Here is an 18,069-nt window from a genome sequence, read left to right as displayed (position 1 = left end):
ATTACAGAGCTGTATAGTAATTAGAACAGCATGGTACTGGCATATAAATAGAAACACTAAGGAATAGAACAGAACATAGAGCCCATAAATGAACTCACACATTTACAGTCAATTGATTTTCAACAAAGGTGCCAAGAAAAGACAATGGGAAAAGGACAGCCTCTCCAATAAAGGGTGTTGGGACAACTGGATGTCTACCTAAAGAAGAATAATTTGGACCCTTATGTCATACCATATAAAAAATCAATCGATTTTCAACAAAGGTGCCAAGAAAACACAATGGGAAAAGGACAGCCTCTCCAATAAAGGGTGTTGAGACAACTGGATATCCACCTAAAGAAGATTAATTTGGAGCCTTATGTCATACCATATAAAAAATCAATTCAAAACAGATAAAAGTCAAGGTGTGGTCTTGAAAGGACTTGAAACTAAAAAACTAGAAGAAAGAAAACATAGGGGGAAACCTCCATGACACTGATCTGGAAGGTAACTTTTTGGATTTGACCCCAAAAACTGAGACAATAAAATAAAAAATAGACAAATGGGATTAAAGTAAAAAGCTTCTGCAGAGCAAAAGAAATAATAAGAGTAAAAAGACAACTGATAGATTAGAAGAAAGCCATATATCTGATAAGTAGTTAACATTCAAAATCTATAAGGAACACAAAAGTGGCAAGAAAACCACCCAATTTAAAAATGTGCAAAAAACCTGAATAGATGTTTCTCAAAAAAGTCATATAAATGACCAATAGATATATGAAAAAATGCTCAACATCACTAATCATAAGGAAAACCCAAGTTAAAACCACAATGAGATGTCGCCTCATGCCTGTCAGAATGGCTATTATTTAAAAAAATGAAAGACTGTGAAGAGAGTGTGGGGGAAAGGGAACCCTTGTACACTGTTGGTGGGAATGTAAATTAATACAACCGTTTTGGAAAACTGTATGGCAGTTCCTCAAAAAACTAAAAATAGAATTACAATATGACTCAGCAATCCCACTTGGGTACATATTCTAAAGACTTGAAATTGGCATGTTGAACAGATAGCACACTTCCATGCTCACTGCAGCATTATTTACGATAGCGAAGCTATGGATCAATCTAAGTGTCTGTCAATGGATGAGTGGATAAAGAAAATATGGCATATATACAAAATAGAATACTATTCAGCCTTCAAAAAGAAGGAAATCCTGTCATTCGACAACATGGACGAGACTGGAGGACGTTATGTTAAGTTAAATAAACCAGACACAGAAAGACAAATACCACATGGTCTCACTTATTTGTGGGATCTTAAACAACAGAACTCATAGAGGCAGAGAGCAGAATGGTAGTTACCAGAGGCTAAGCAAGGAGGAAATGGGGAGGTTTTAGTCAAAGGGTACAAAGTTACAGTTAGACAGGAGGAAGATGGTTTTTGAAATCTATTGCACAACATGATGACTCTAGTTAGTAGGAATGCATAATACATTTCAAAATTGCTAACAGAATAAATTTCAAATGTTCTTACCACTAAAAATGCTAAGTGTTTGAGGTGATGTTTTAGTTTGAATTAATCATCCCACACTGTACACATATAATATCACTTTGTACCCCATAAGTGTATACAATAAAGTTAATTCATTTATTCTTCCAAAAATCCTATGAGTTAGGTACTATTACATCCCCATTTTACAGATGGGTAAACACAGGCATAAAGAAATCCAGTAAAAGCTAGAAGTGGCAAAGCAAGGATTCAAATCCAGACAGCCTGGCTCTTAATTCTGCAAAGCAGCGTCTTTTAGAATACCAACTATAGCAAGTACTCATCCTGTTTCTAGAACAGCTGTACTGATTCACAGCCAGAAACAAAGACCCCTAGAGAAAGTATAATTTTGAACTGTTAACAACTTGTATAGAAAAACCTATCTGAGAAAACTAATGTGCACAGGATCATAATTTGAAGGTCACATAATTATCACCTCTCTGGGTACTCCAAATTCTATCTTTGGGTCAAAATGGACCTCTAGTGACTTACCTACTTGAAGCATATAATCACAGTCTCTTTCGGAATTATTTTCACCAGGTGTGACCTTAAGTTCCTTTGGGGTAATGGGTGGTGTTGTCTTAAAGGCCTCTAGAAGCTGACTCTGGGTTGGAATGGTGATGAGGCTATGCCTCAGCTCTGTTCTCCATAGACTAGTCACTATTTGTCCCCAACAGAAAAAGCTGAAATATCTTGCAGCCCTATGGTCCCTGGATGCTGAGCAGCTGACATTCCCACACAGCTCCCTGAACTCCAAATCCAGCCCATGACTCTAACCTGTTCATTGTGACGAGGCTGCTCTCCTGTTTAAGCTATTGCAGGGAAAAGTGGCATGAGAAGTCCCTCCCCTGGGTCACAAGTTCATATTATAGGTCTGGTATGCCCAGGCCCTGAAAAGGGACTTTGAGGGATGTGAAGGATAGTGGGACTCATGCCTTCACTTATTTTTTTTTTTTTTTTTGAGACAGAGTGTAGCTTTGTCACCCAGGCTGGAATGTAGTGGTGCAATCTTGGCTCACTGCAACCTCTGCCTCCCAGGTTCAAGTGATTCTCCTGCCTTAGCTTCCCAAGTAGCTGATGACAGGCACCTGCCATCACGCCCAGCTAATTTTTGTAGTTTTAGTAAAGACGGGGTTTCACTATGTTGGTCACGCTGGTCTCAAATTCCTGACCTCAAGTGATCCTCCCACCTTGGCCTCCCAAAGTGCTGGGATTACAGGCATGAGCCACTGCGCCTGGCCTCATGCCTTCACTTCTGTCCTGCCGTCCCTGGTTGTCGTGTTCAGCAGTACATTGGTCCTGTGAGTTTTCCCTTTCTCCATTAGAGCCCATTCTTTGCTCATGCCATGTGATAGAGCAGGATTCATCTTGAACCCCAGTTTACGATGTGAGAAGACCCGGGGGTGGGGGTGGGGTTCAGTCCTATATGACAGTCCTTGATTGTTAATGAAGAGCAGCCATATGGAATCCTATACTACCTCCACAACAGGAAGGTGATCAAGAATTTTGGTCCTCCCATCTCTCAGTACTTCCTATATGAAGCTCTCTCTATAAAAGTCCTTATAAGTACTTTAAAATTAAGTGCTAAGAAATGCTTAACTTTCTTGGCCAGGTGCGGTGGCTCACACCTGTAATCCCAGCACTTTGGGAGGCCGAGGCAGGCAGATCCTGAGGTCAGGAGATTGAGACCATCCTGGCTAACACAGTGAAACCTTGTCTTTACTAAAAATACAAAAAATTAGCCGGGTGTGGTGGTAGGTGCCTGTAGTCCCAGCTACTCGGGAGGCTCAGGCAGGAGAATGGCATGAACCATGAACCTGGGAGGCGGAGCTTGCAGTGAGCCAAGATCGTGCCACTGCACTCCAGCCTGGGTCACAGAGCGAGACTCCATCTCAAAAAAAAAAGAAAAAAAAGAAATGCTTAACTTTCTCATAGGAATTGATACATTTTCTGCCTTCTGATAATGAGAATCAGATAGCTGATTCTGTTTCTCTCTTATCTTTGGCTTCATGAAGTTTAAAGCCAAGTTTGAAACTTATCTATAGCAATTTAAGTTAGTTTTGTGGTTTGAATATTTATGTTTTTCTTTGTTTTCCTCCAATATATTCTTGATGCAAACTGTAAATGATACAAGAAAGGAAAGAAGGACAGAAGGGGAAGGACAAGGAGGGAGACAGACAAGGAGAGGGAAACAATCTGAACAGTACGTGCGCATAACAGCATGTCTAGCAGCCAGGCCTGGTAAGAACCAGCTCATTTTAAAATGGAATCTTCTGGGTAATCACCTGTCCCTCCCCCCACTTTTTTGTTTTGTTTTGTTTTGTTTGTTTAGATAGGGTCTCGCTCTGTCGCCCAGGCTGGAGTGCAATGGCAGGATCTTGGCTCACTGCAACCTCTGCCTCCTGGGTTCAAGTGATTCTTCTGCCTCAGCCTCCTGAGTAGTTGGGATTACAGGGGCACGCACCACTATGCCCAGCTAATTTTTGTATTTTTAGTAGAGACGGGATTTCACTATGCTGGCCAGGCTGGTCTCAAACTCCTGACCTCATGATCTGCCCGCCTCGGCCTCCCAAAGTGCTGGGATTACAGGCGTGAGCCACCACGCCCGGCCTCAACTGTCCCTTTTAACAGGACTGTCAAAAAAATCCATGAAAAGCAAAACTAGATTTGATTCTGTGTTGTGCATCAGTGTCATAATTACCTGTAAACATCAAACACAGACATTTTGTTTTGGGTGGTTGTTTTAAGAGGCTGAAAGAACACAGCTTGAGCACTCCCTTCTCCCTGACTCCAGGTGGAATTTTAAACACTAGCAAGTTAAAAAATAAATAACCATCTAAAGTGCTTTATGAAACAAAAAGAAATAAGGTGTTATAAAATGCAGATACACCAAATGCCACAATATCATTCTTAGAGGATAATATTCTAAATATAGCAGCACTTTCAAGGTAAACTTTACAGGCAGAAGGTAGTGTTAATTTGTCAACTATTAGGTCTCAAAAAAAAAAAGCATTTCTACTCAGCAAGATTCACATTTAAACGACTCATAGCTGTGCAGCTGACGGTCTTCTGACAGCTTGTTAAGGCCAATCATGAAGTAAAGTAAGATAAAAATCCTGTTGCTCCTGTGTCCACATCCAACATCAGTGGTATCCTGAGACAGATATAGGTATCATTCTCTTCCATGCCACTTGCCACCACCCTATCTTGACCTCCTCTTGCAGAAGGGCCTGGGAAGGCAGCAAGACCACTAGGTATGTGTACGGAGGTCTGGAACGAGCACAGAAATGAAAGACTGGGAGAAGGAACATGATTCCCTTCGAGGGGCAGGGCACAGGTGGCCATGCTCCCTACACCAGACACAATGAGGGCCTTTGAGAGAGAAGAGAAAGTGTTGGAGGCCTGCAGAAGGCGAGCATTTCTATGGAGATTCTTTAGGGAGGCCTAGTTTGTGGCACAAGGGGCCATGTGGGTCCCAGGAGATAATGAAGCAGGAGGCTGATTTGGGTTCAAAGTAGAGAGGTTAGAAAGGTCCCTAACAGTTTAGATTGTCTATACCAGCATATCAGGTAGGAAAGGAGGCAGGGATTTGGGCAGACATTCTCCAAAAATAAAAGCGTACATTTGGCTGAGTGTTCCATGTGTACTGTCTGGGAGCGTGAATGCAGCAGAAGACAGTGAGATGAGGCATTTCAGCAGCAGCAGGTGGCCACTAAAGTGGGGAGTTTAGATTCTCTTTAAAATTTTCTGATTTTCCTGGATGATACACATAAGCATTCAAATCCTGTTCCAGGACCATTCAGATTGAAAACAAACAGAAACTTCTGGAATAAAATGTGGGGTATGGTGGTTACAAGCACAGGCTTTGGAATCAGACAGCCTGGGTCTAAAATGTGGCTCCCAGATTCTCCCACTTTGCTGCTGTGGGTTTCAATTGCCTCATGGGGATCATACCTAACTTTCAAGTGCTGTGAGGGCCAAATGAGAAAGTATCAGTAAAACACTCAGCACAGGCTTGGTATAAAATAAATAACCAAATAATAGTTGTCAGAAATAATAAAAATGATGATAAACTAAATAGTCAACTCTTCATGTTTACCTGGGTGCTCCTAGCACTGCCAAAGTTGTAGCAAAGAGCAACAAAACAACTAAGTCCACGATGGTGGTTGCCTTCTGGCTGTAACCTGAAATCTGAAACTTAGAATTAAGAATCCAGAAACTTTAGAGAGACAGTTATTTCAAGGGATGGGTTAGGGCCCCAGATTCACAAGCGGAAAGAAAAGACAGAATGCATCTGGAGGGTCTAGTGTTAAAGGTGCTAAAAACGGGAGCTGCAGAGACGGCCTTCTTTCAGTTCTATAAACATTCAGGCACAGAGGTTTGGAATTTCAATCAACAGAGGACCATCAATACAATCTGTACACCCAGAAAACCCTCATCACTCCTACAATTAAAAACAATGGACAGGAACACTACATTCTAGTTATTGACAGTTTTCTTCTTCCACCGCTCCTCATACTAAAAGATCCATCAGAAAACAGCCCCTATCTCCTGACAGCTTTCATTGCCCTTTCAGTAAGCCTAGATGGAAATGAGCTTCCAGCAGAGCAGACTGTGGACATCATCAGGGACAAGCTGTCCCTTCAGGACCAAGGTGGTGAGGCCTGCCTGAAGGCAGGGTCTGTGCCCCTGAGCTGGTGAAGAGCATTTGGTCCCTTTTCTGCCCTTCACCTCACAAAGATCTATACTGACAATGTCAAGGGTCACAGCTTCGTGGCCTCTGGCCAGGAGGAGCTGACGTAACAACCTCACAAACACTACTTAGGGAATAATGCCATGCTGCAGAGAGGCAGACAAAGATGGGGTCTCTACGGCTCTGACATGTGTGTCTTGTGTAGAAATACAAATCACCCAGGGGCAAATCACTAATGTCAACAGCTTTCAGAGGCAGCATTCTCTACTGAGTATGAAAAGATTCCAGCTGCCCGAGAAACTATAATGTAGACAGTAAAATGTAAATACATGCAAGAAGCTTGCCGGCTTACATACATAGTCCACTAATATCACCATCAAGAAGGAAGTGCCCTGTGGCAGATGGCTGCATGATGGGGGAAGGGAGCACCTACTAAGGCCTGTGTGTGTATGTGTGAGGGTGTGTGCATGTGTGCACACGCTGGGTGGGGTCTGGACTTGAAACTTTCTGGCTGGCACTGTCATCCTCCATTATGAAGGGGCCCCTGAACTGAGCCCGTTACCCTCCCCTGCAGCCACTGCCCCTAATTCGAACTGAGGCCCTCTGTGGCTATTGCAACCTACTGGTTTTTGGCTGTTTGGTTGCCAGTTTTTCTTGTCAACTCACACCTGCTCTTTATTGGGTAATGTTTTAGTACATTTTCTTTTATTACTTTTTAGCTCCATAGTTATTTTTAAGTAGGAAAAACAATGCAAGAGAGATTTAAAAATAGTATTTGACTTTTCTGACTACAAAAATAAAATAAGGCAGAAAATTTAAAAAAATATAAAAACCCTAAAAGAAAAACCCCAAAGTGACAATCTTACTCAAAGATATTTTCATGTTTTTCCTTTTTGTCTTTTATTCTCCACTCAAATACTTTTATTCTTTTATTTTATATTTTGGGACAGGGTCTAACTCTGTCACTCAGGCTGGAGTGTAATGACCAATCACAGCTCACTGCAGCCTTGATCTCCCTGAGCTCAGATCCTCCCAACTTAGCCTACCGTGTAGCTGGGACCACAGGTGTGCACCACCACAACTGGCTAATTTTTCTATCTTTTGTAAAGACAGTGTTTCACCATGTTGCTGAGGCTAGTAAATGTTATTATTTTAAACATAGTAGAGGTCGGCCAGGTGTGGTGGCTCACGCCTGTAATCCCAGCACATTGGGAGGCCGAGGCAGGCAGATCACCTGAGGTCAGGAGTTCGAGACCGGCCTGGTCAACATGGAGAAACCCCATCTCTACTAAAAATACAAAAATTAGCTGGGCGTGGTGGTGGGTGCCTGTAATCCCAGCTACTCGGGAGGCTGAGGCGGGAGAATCACTTGAATCCAGGAAGTGGAGGTTGTAGTGAGCCAAGATCACGCCATTGTACTCCAACCTGGGGGACGAGAGGGAGACACCGTCTCAAAAAAAATAAAAACAAAAAAAGTAGAGATCATACTATATACTGCTTAGTCGCCTGTTTTATTTAGTGATGCACTAGGGAGTAGTTTTCATTTTACCAGATATTAACTAATAACATTACTGTTAATATCTGCATACATTTGATCCTATGAACTTAGCATATTTTATTCAGGCAATCTCCTACTGACTACCATTCAACTGGTTTTGGTTTGATTCAGAGTCTTTGGTGAGGAGACCCATGAACAAGTGCCAAGGTCTAATGTGTGCGTGGTCACTGGATGATGCCTATTCTTTGTCACAGCCCATAGCACAGATGGAAGAAGTGCACATATTAATAAGAGTAAGCTCTTCACTGCAACTGCTCAGGACTCATTTTGAAGAAGAGACAGATCTCTAACAAGATTTTGTAGGTAGGCAAAACAGAGGGCCTATAATTAGGTTATTAGAATAAAGATGGCTTTGTACTGATTTACTCCTCTCTAGGAAGGAATATGGTAGGACCCGCCACATGGGTAAGCTTTCTCAAGTCAGTTCTCTTCACATGACAACTGCAAAGAAGCTGGCAGGGCCAGGGCTTTCCCAACAATGGTGCGGGGCAGAGGCCGCGGCACATGCTCACATCTCTCTTCTTCTCAACTGACAGGACTGAAAACATTCTTTGTAGACCAGGGCTGGATTTGAACCCCTTAATATACTTTCATTTGATTTATTGATCCAGTTAATCCTACACTTTTTATAAAATAGTTGTATCAGTTCCATCAAACAACTGAGAAATTAATTAGGATTAATTCAGTAGATTTCTGTAGATTCAATATAACTATAGAAATATATTGGTATATATAAAAATATCTGTTAGAAGTTTTCAATTAACTCAAGTTATGAAGGATACTCCATAGGCAAGAAACAATTATTCTTATGTGCCTGAGGCCTTGGGAGCTAAGGGGTCATCTGTAGGAGGAAGCTCAGAGATGCCAGAATCACAAGAGAAAAGGGCATAAATCTTCAGTTTGTGGAAAGGAAAAACCCTGGCTCCCTGTCACTAGAGCAACTAAAGTTCAAGAGTTAAGGGCCCTGTGAGAAAGTTGAGAAATTGCTGGATGCAAGCCATGAGTGGGTCATTACACTAATTTAGTGAGTTAAAACAATCAAATGAAATAGAAATGTTAGAGGTTATCACATGAAGTAACGGTAATTACTGTTTCATGAACCATATGTATGGGTATCCATGTATATGTATATAGATTTGAGTGTGTTCACATGTTTGCATGCAAGTATATGCCAAATTACAATAGAAAGTATCTTTTACTGTGGGTCATGGTCAAAAATTTGAAACCTGTTACTCCATGAGAAGCTAGATATAAATAAAAGTAGAACTATTAAAATTATACATTGATCAATCGATTCTTGATTCTATAAATAGGTACTAGAAGATGTCGCTCAAACTTTAAAGTTCCTTTAGAGATTCTTTTTCTCATATGAGAATTGGAAAGGGTTGGCAGAAAATTCCCATCTTAAATGGTTTAAAATAGATGTCTTAAGCGAAACTTATCCTCAGACCTTTTACCTCCATACTGTGACACAACTTTAAGAGTACTTACATGAAGGCCATCCTGCCTCAGCAAACAGGACACTTAGCACTACTTTTTTTGGCAGGGGCAGTGGGTGGTACAGGATCTCACTCTGTCGCCCAGGCTGGAGTGCAGTGGCACAATCTCAGCTCACTGCAACCTCTGCCTCCTGGGTTAAAACGATTCTCCCACCTCAGCCTCCCAAGTAGCGGGACTACAGGCGTGTGCTGCCATGCCTGGCAAATTTTTGTACGTTTTGGTAGAGATGGTGTTTCACCATGTTGGCCAGGCTGAATTAGCATTATTTTATACATGCACATGCAATAAACAACTAAACATGGGAATGGAGCTATAAAAAATAATAGCCTAGGCCAGGTGTGGTGGCTTATACCTGTCACACTTGTAATCCCAGCAGTTTGGGGGGCTGAGCCGGGCAGATAGATTGAGCTCAGAAATTCAAGACCAGGCTGGGCAACTCCTAGTTTTGTAGAAACCCCATTTCTACAAAAAATATAAAAATTAGCTGGGCATGGTGGTGCACACCTGTAGTCCCAGTTACTCAGGAGGCTGAGGTGGGATGATCACTTGGGCATGGAAGGTGGAGGTTGCAGTAAGCTGAGATGGAGATCGCACCACTGCACTCTAGCCTGGGTGACAGAGTGGCACCCTGTCTCAAAAAAAAAAAAAAAAAAAAAGCCAAATCTTCATACAGCAATGCCAAATCACAGCTTTTCTCATACCTTTTTCAATAACTAGATGGTTAATATCCTCCAGTATGTTAACTGACTCAGCCAGCCAGGGCAACATTTTATTACCCAGCTAGGATTGCTGTGTCACCATCTTACTCAGAGTAAATGACTGTACGGGGGTTTTAGTAAAGTTATGGTACAGACAGATGACCAATGGATTGGCAACCTCAGTACCTCATCATCCTTCAACTCGCCCATGTTTGGTAGTGCAGAACTCTATAGCTTCAACAAAATACTTAAACAGTTTTAAAAAGATCTGAGCTGATTCAAAGAAGGTATCTGAAAGCATTTGCGAACTCACTTTAAGTTTTCCTAAAACCCATATCTGTACAGATGGGCAGTGATCTTTCATTTGAGAAAAAATAAAATCCTGACTCTTGTGTTGCCATTTAAAAAAAAAAAAAAAAAAAAAAAAAAAAAAAAAAAAAAAGGCCTGTGCTAATTACAAACTGTTGAGGTAAAATATAAAGCTCCCCTCTCAATCAACAGTATTGGATTCTTATATTTCTTATACTCCACCAGAAGTTTCTACTACCAAAGTTAGATGACATAAGAGAGCAAAGTGATCATTTAAAGGACATACTGTTTATTGATCCTCGAGTTTCCAGTACTGAGTTGGTTTTTAGAAAGCTGCATACCTGTACTCTGTTATCTTATTCTTATAGAGAAATCTTCAACCATTATGCTCTTGGATATTATGGACAGTTTATATAAAGGTCTCCCATCTGGTATGCTATGGTCACAAAATACTATGTTGATCCCCTCAGCTCTCAAGGTTGGCCACCTTTTTAAATGAAAATATCTTCTTCGGCCAGACGCAGTGGCTCACGCCTGTAATCCCAGCACTTTAGGAGGCAGAGGCAGATGGATCATGAGGTCAGGAGATCGAGACCATCCTGATGGCCAACATGAGGAAACTCCGTCTATACTAAAAATACAAAAATTAGCTGGGTGTGGCGGTGTGTTCCTGTAATCCCTGCTACTCAGGAGGCAGAGACAGGAGAATTGCTTGAACCCGGGAGGTGGAGGTTGCAGTGAGCCGAGATCGTGCCACTGCACTCCAGCCTGGTGACAGAGCAAGACTCCATCTCAAAAAACAAAACAAAAGAAAATATCGGCCAGGCGCGGTGGCTCAAGCCTGTAATCCCAGCACTTTGGGAGGCCGAGACGGGCGGATCACGAGGTCAGGAGATCGAGACCATCCTGGCTAACACAGTGAAACCCCGTCTCTACTAAAAATACAAAAAAATAGCCGGGCGTAGTGGCGGCGCCTGTAGTCCCAGCTACTCGGGAGGCTGAGGCAGGAGAATGGCGTAAACCCGGGAGGCGGAGCTTGCAGTGAGCCGAGATCGCGCCACTGCACTCCAGCCTGGGGGCGACAGAGCGAGACTCCGCCTCAAAAAAAAAAAAACAAAAGAAAATATCTTCCTCTGTGTGTGCTATGATGTAAAAAACTTACAAAGTTCTGGTTTATTGAATAAACAGCCATATGAATAACATCTCCTTATCTTTTAAAAATCAGCTAGTAAAGACCCCAGTCATTATTCAATGTTATTAAATGTTTCTTAAAATCTGAGTTGAAAAAAATCTAAGTGTTCAGTACTGACAAGGACTTTTCTTTCTATTATACTGGTATTCTGTTAGATCATGAATATGAATCAACTCTTGTGTATATTTGTAAAGTGATTTCTCCACCTAATACGAAATTTTGTGCTCTACTGCATTAGGCTAAGTTACCTATTACATTTATAGTCGTTCTCTGCACTTCATCATTGAACTAGATTCTTCTGTTTTTTTGTTTTTTTTGGAGACAGAGTCTCGCTCTGTTGCCAGGCTGGGGTGCACTGGCGTGATCTCGGCTCACTGCAACCTCCGACTCCCGGGTTCAAGCGATTCTCCTGCCTCAGTCTCCCCAGTAGCTGGAACTACAGTCGTGCACCACCACATCCAGCTAATTTTTGTATTTTTAGTGGAGACAGAGTTTCACCATGTTGGCCAGGATGGTCTCGATCTCCTGACCTTTGGTGATCCGCCCGCCTCAGCCTCCCAAAGTGCTGGGATTACAGGCATGAGCCACTGTGCTCGGTCATGAACTTGATTCTTTTAATACTTCATTCAAAAGTTTTTATCATATCCATATACTGGAATGTAACTTATGACCTGCTAGAAGTAGACTGGGTTAAAAATGATAAATGAACAAATGAACATTTCAGAAAAAGATGTCTATATAATTATGAATTGCCTAGTATTACCCTTCTGTAAGAATGAGAAGCTAAAAATAAAAAAAAAAAATCCTCTTTTCTTAAAAGCATAATTTACCAGCTTAATCTTGTGAACTGTGACTAAGAAAATACACATACCCTCTAATTTATTAGTCATTGCATAAATTTCTATGTGGGTTTCCGATTTGAATACTTTCTAAGATGAAATCATGAAACTGCCATTGTTGTAGATAAAAAATGGTTGAATACTGGCAATTTTATGACGTTCGACCCGCACAGAAAGAAAGGATTTATTTGCCTGGAGGATATGAATGTATGAACAAAGAATTCGGTCTTACCTGAATGATCTTAGCATTCGATAGGACTTTCCTAAATCAGATACTCGTCTACAGAATGGACCCACAGCCAACTCCATCTGAAATATTAAAAGATACTCCATTGTTTTAATGTTGGAATCATTAGGGGAATATGGGACAGAACTGGATCACAGAAAGTTATAGCTTGCAGTAAACCTAATTTTATCTGGACCGTAAGGCAAGTTGTGAAAGCCAACTAAATTTATTAAAAGGCAAGCACTTACATAATTTTTGCATTTATTTACTAAGAGAGGGCCCAAGATGAGACAATTCCTTCATGAAAATAAAAAAAAAAAAACCATTTTTGTTATATAAAAGGAAAAAGTTTAGATCATTTATCCATTGAAAAATAAGGAAAAGGAAAATTTTCAAGACTGCATGCCTATACTTCAGGCATTACAAGTCTTTTTACATTCAATATAAACGATGACAATTTTTATCAGTTAGTGTGGCTCAAGTAATTAAAAGGACTAACTCTGGAGCTTTTAGTAGCACATCTATACCAGCATTGCAAATGCTGATACTAGTTACTAGTTTGTGACCCTGGACAAGTTATTTAACCTCTTTAAGTCTCAGGTCTCTCATCTATAAAATGGAGATAATAGTATCTACTTAACAGAATAATGCAAATTAAAAGATAATTCCACAAAGCTTTATGTGCAGAGCATATAAAAAGTGCTGTTAATTGTTAGCAATTATTATCACTGTTTAAAAATTTTTCTCTTTTCAATTACTAATAAATTAATATGCTACCTAACTGGAGAAGTTTCACTTCTCTTTATTTTCCTCCTTTGACTGGAAATTCTGCTTGTCATTAATTAGGCTACCTGTTCTTTTCTACCAAGTGCATATGCAAACTTTTCACATATATGCTACTCAGGTGATAGACTGCTTCTCCACTCTTGCTATAAATAGCATTCTGGTAAAGAATGATTTAGAAAATGGTTGAGAATAGGCTGCTCCCTGGTAGTACAGCACCTTTCTTCAAGAAGCACATATGATGTAAGGCTTCTGTCCTGCTGGCCACCCTTACAAAAAATTGCTTAAATTCTCCTTGCCATGGGTACACTATAGAGACCCAATCGATCATTCATTTGAGAGACACTTTGACTGCCTTAGTGCTAGGTACAAGCTAGGTATGGGGATAAGATAATTAGATGATTAGACTGTCTTGGTATCACTAAATTCTCAAATTTAATGAAGAAGGAGATATTTATTTATTCAAACAATATGATTATTAACAAAATCAAAAGTATTTGTGTATATGTCTACATAAACATATATAAACATGTATACATACACACATGATGATTGTTATTAAGCAAAATGATAAATGCTACGTCAAACTTATGACCTTAGTGTCAAGAGAGAGTTGGAGGCAGCTTCCTTGGGATGGTCTTGAGGATGAATAGTAACCAGGTTAATTTCTCTTGTAACATACTAAAGACATGGATTGCATACTGTATGTCCTAGAAGGAAACCTTACATGGTTGGGAAACTCTATAAAATGAAGAATCATAAATAAATATAAAAATAAAAATTTAAGGAAGAAAAAGGATTCTTGCCAACAATGCAAAACAGAACAGTTGTAAGCCAGTGTGCCCAACTCAAAAGATAGTAGGTGATAGGCTGTTCTTTGGAACCTGTTTCATTTCTTCACTGGGTAGGAATTTCTGGTTTCTTTCCATATGTGTCACTTACTTTACACTGAGCACAAAGGAAAAATGTGATTATCATTGTATCTTTGATATAATTCTATTCAAATACCTAACTTTTTATATATAATGGTTTCTTACATACTGAAACTATATTTTTCATGAACTGTTTTTGTCAATTTCTCAACTACTCTAGTGGAATCACTGTCTTCAAAGACAACCTTTGCCTTAGCACTTGAGCAGGACCAAATGTTAAAACAAATAAATGGCTAGGAAAAAGTTATGATATGAGAAAATATGACCTCGAATTGCTGTAAAATGTATGATTATGTAAAAGATTTCTATGCCATAGGACAATTTCAAAATGTTAAATGTTTAAAATAAATTTTTTATCCATAAAGGACCTCTAGGATATTGTAAATCGTTTTCTTCTTCCAGAATTCCATTAAACAATAAAGGCCACGTTTTAAAGGGCAAGAGTGTTCAGTTAAGAGGAGGTGACTCTGCCATTAGCAGTGGATACAAAAGTGGCATGTGCAACTGCTTCTCTCCAGCCCCCGTTTGGAGACAATGAGCGGTCAGCTGCAGGCACGGTGAACTAATTACATAGCTGTTCCTTCCCTACCACAGACATTTGGTTAACCACAGGGCTTCTTTGGATACTCCTAGGGCACTCCTGCCCTGACACTGCTCAGGAGAAGAAAAGGCAATAGGAATTAGAACAAAAATTAGAATTTTGATTATCTTGTTTTCTTTTCTAAATTAATATTTTTAGGCACAAAGTGAAATAGATATAAACGTATACTTAAAGGGCACCAGAAGACCTATAAATAGAGACTGCTAGAAGTACCACTAAATAATTTAATACCAACTTCAACAGCCACTCTTTCCTTCAGGTAAGAAAATAAACTTAGGGGTGGAGGGGGAGTATGTGCTTCAGAGGACACTGTGGACAAGACCCCAAGAGATTCAGAATCAGCAGAACCCCAGTGTTGTGGACAGGCTTAGTGATTTCAAAACTGCTGTGTGATCAGCGTGGGCACTGAGACCATGTGGGCACAGCAGGGAATTAATTACCTGTAGGAAACCACCTCATGCCCATGACCTGGATTCCTAAGGGGGCTGGATGTCAGGTACTTCCCTCACCATGATCCCTCCAGATGGCACCCTGCAACTACTTTCTCTTTCCTGCACTGGTGCCAGTGAGGAGAAGTTAGGATTCTTAAAGAAATCCTTAAAATACGTCATTATCTGTCTTTGCAATTGGACTTTATGGCAAATAACCAGTATTCCCAAACCTGGTCTACAGGTCCCTTCTTGAGCTTTCTCTTTTTGTTATTTACACTAGAATTGCAGGCACTTTTATCATAAGAACAGTTTTTAAACCCATGGAATATTTGTGTATTTTTTATTTCAGTGACCTCAATGGCTTTAATTTTGAATATGAATTGATAGAACTTTCAAGAATAAGGCAGTTGAAAAGCCCTCTAGTCCCCAGTTGATGCCTGTCATGAATATAAATGTTAGGGTAATGCTATTTAAACGTTTTGACTGACCCCGGAAAAACACTTCCAACCAAATGTGATACTGAAAGCTGAGGTACAACACATAATTGCAACTGTGGCAAGAAACCAAACCAAATGAAGTAAAACCTTGAAATTCAAGTTTTAATTTAAAAAGTGGGTGGGGGAGATCATGACATAACAGTAGAACAGTATTTGCCAGATACTGATCACAGATCTGATTAATTATGATAGTGCCTCCGCCTGTCTTTGCTGTACCCATGATCCATAGGACTGGAGCCATCCCCAAGGTGAGTGCCAGGATGTTTTGAAACTGGGACACACTGTACAGGGGTGACCAAAGGAATCTGCTTTTCAATACCACACTGCCTGCCGCAACCTAATGTCACTGCAGGGCTTAACACTGAGTAAATGCTGTGTGTTTTAATGCTTCTTCTATATTTAAAGAACAGAAAACAGAGGCTTTTGAGCATACGTTAGTAATAATGACTGATGGGTTTAATTTACCTTAAGGGAAGGGACCCAGAAAAGTTTGGCTTATTGAACAACATGTCTTAAGAAAAAACGATGCCAAATAACATTTTGAATAATGCAGCGTTTTGGAAGGTGGAAGCTCACCCCTGCCACTGGATGCTATGCATTTTGAGTAGCTGTTAGCCGCAGCAGCAAGGGTTAAAGGACAATACTTTCCATCTTTCAAGACCCATAAGGGAACATATTAAAATAAAAAAACAAAAACAAGCCTCTCTCCTACAGCACTCTCGTTTTGGCCATCTCCTGCTCGGCTGCCACTCTAATTGGACTTGAAGTGCTGCCTCCAGGAAAGTGACTCAAGAACCAGCTGGAGCAGAATGCAAATAAGCTGGTAGGGGAGAGAGACCAGGGAAAGAAGATGAAACAAAAAGAAAAACAAAATTAAGGAGGAAAGCGGAAGAGGAGAACAGAGACCATCTGAGTATAGTTTACACTTTTTTTTTTTAAACAAATAAGAGGAGGTTCTAATACGTCACCAGATTTTTAACAAGTAATCTGAAACTCCAGTAAGGGACAAATAAGACACTATTGACAAATAATTTTCTTTAAGCTAAGTGTATCTGTAAAACAAAGTAAAATGTACGGGTGCCTAAGAATGAAGTTCATAAAATGTAAAAGGTAAAAAGAGCCATATTAACGGTAACATTTAATTTCTGTTTTTATGCTGTGGCTACTACAAGCATATTCTCCAAATGAAGGCTCATTTCTATGGTCTAATGGCCCAAGAAATGTTATCTGGAAATGAAAATGACTAACTGCTGCATCAGTTAATTTGCAATGAACCAGGCTCTTGAAAGTTTAGGTTTGTGTTACCTGTTCCTTTTTTGAAAGTGTATCAAGTCTGCGTGAGCACCTGACAACCACTGACCTGATGCAAGCAGTCTGTCCAAGTCCTTTCCTCCATGCAGAAATAATGAAGCAAGACACACTCCCAGATACACACAAGAATAAATATTGACATTAACATTTATCTTTATAAGCAGGGAGGATCTGGCAAACTGCTATGAAGAATTCATTTCAGTAACTATTTAGACTAGTAAAGCTAATAGCTTTGAAAGGCTTAAAAATGATTTTACCCGGCTGGGCGTGGTGGCTCACATCTGTAATCCCAACACTTGGGAGGCCGAGGCGGGTGGATCACGAGGTCAGGGGTTTGAGACCAGCTTGGCCAATATGGTTAAACCCTGTCGGTACTAAAAATACAAAAATTACCCAGGCGTGGTGGCGCATGCCTGTAGTTCCAGCTACTGAGGAGGCTGAGGCACAGTAATCACTTGAACCCAGGAGGCGGAGGTTGCAGTGAGCCGAGATCGTGCCACTGCACTCCAACCTGGGTGACAGAGCAAGACTCCGTCTAAAAAAAAAAAAAATAAATAAAATAAAATAAAAGATTTTACCCTTGGTATGCTATACAAAAATAACAATCATCTTTGTTTCTGAATCTTTTAATGAAAGCGTATTTGGGGTTTTTCTTCATTGCCTCTGATACTACTGAAAGGCTTTAAAAATCTATCTAACGGACAAAGAAAATGCTTTCTATAAGTGCTGATAATGTTTTGCTATTTTAATGTCATTCTATCTCTCACACACATCAGATAGCTTGAAATCATTTCAAGGCTAGCCACAGAGAAGAACTGTACTCTACCTGATAGAGAGAGAACAAATAATCAGACTCTGTCTACCTGGCCTACTGTGCATTTAAATGAATGGGAAAACTGCCTTGGAACAGTGACAGGGCAACAAGCGGTCTCTTTTCACTGTTAGAAATATGATTTCATTGCCTACATTAT

The 18,069-nt window shown here is 40.3% G+C and overlaps 1 protein-coding gene across 1 annotated transcript in view; it reads right to left on the bottom strand.

The window, feature by feature from the left end:
* The window catches only part of COG5 (component of oligomeric golgi complex 5), a 363,081-nt gene that overhangs the window by 11,821 nt on the left and 333,191 nt on the right, over positions 1-18,069 (bottom strand). Inside the window, exons 19-20 of the mRNA XM_031665852.1 lie at positions 12,549-12,626; positions 5,628-5,725 (exon numbers count right to left, since the gene is read on the bottom strand). Coding sequence (XP_031521712.1) covers positions 5,628-5,725; positions 12,549-12,626 — 176 coding nt within the window. The remainder of the gene's footprint in view (positions 1-5,627; positions 5,726-12,548; positions 12,627-18,069) is intronic.

Source organism: Papio anubis, chromosome 4 (genome assembly GCF_008728515.1).
Source record: "Papio anubis isolate 15944 chromosome 4, Panubis1.0, whole genome shotgun sequence".
NCBI classification, from domain to species: Eukaryota; Metazoa; Chordata; class Mammalia; order Primates; family Cercopithecidae; genus Papio; species Papio anubis.
This window is presented reverse-complemented; position numbering and strand designations above follow the sequence as displayed.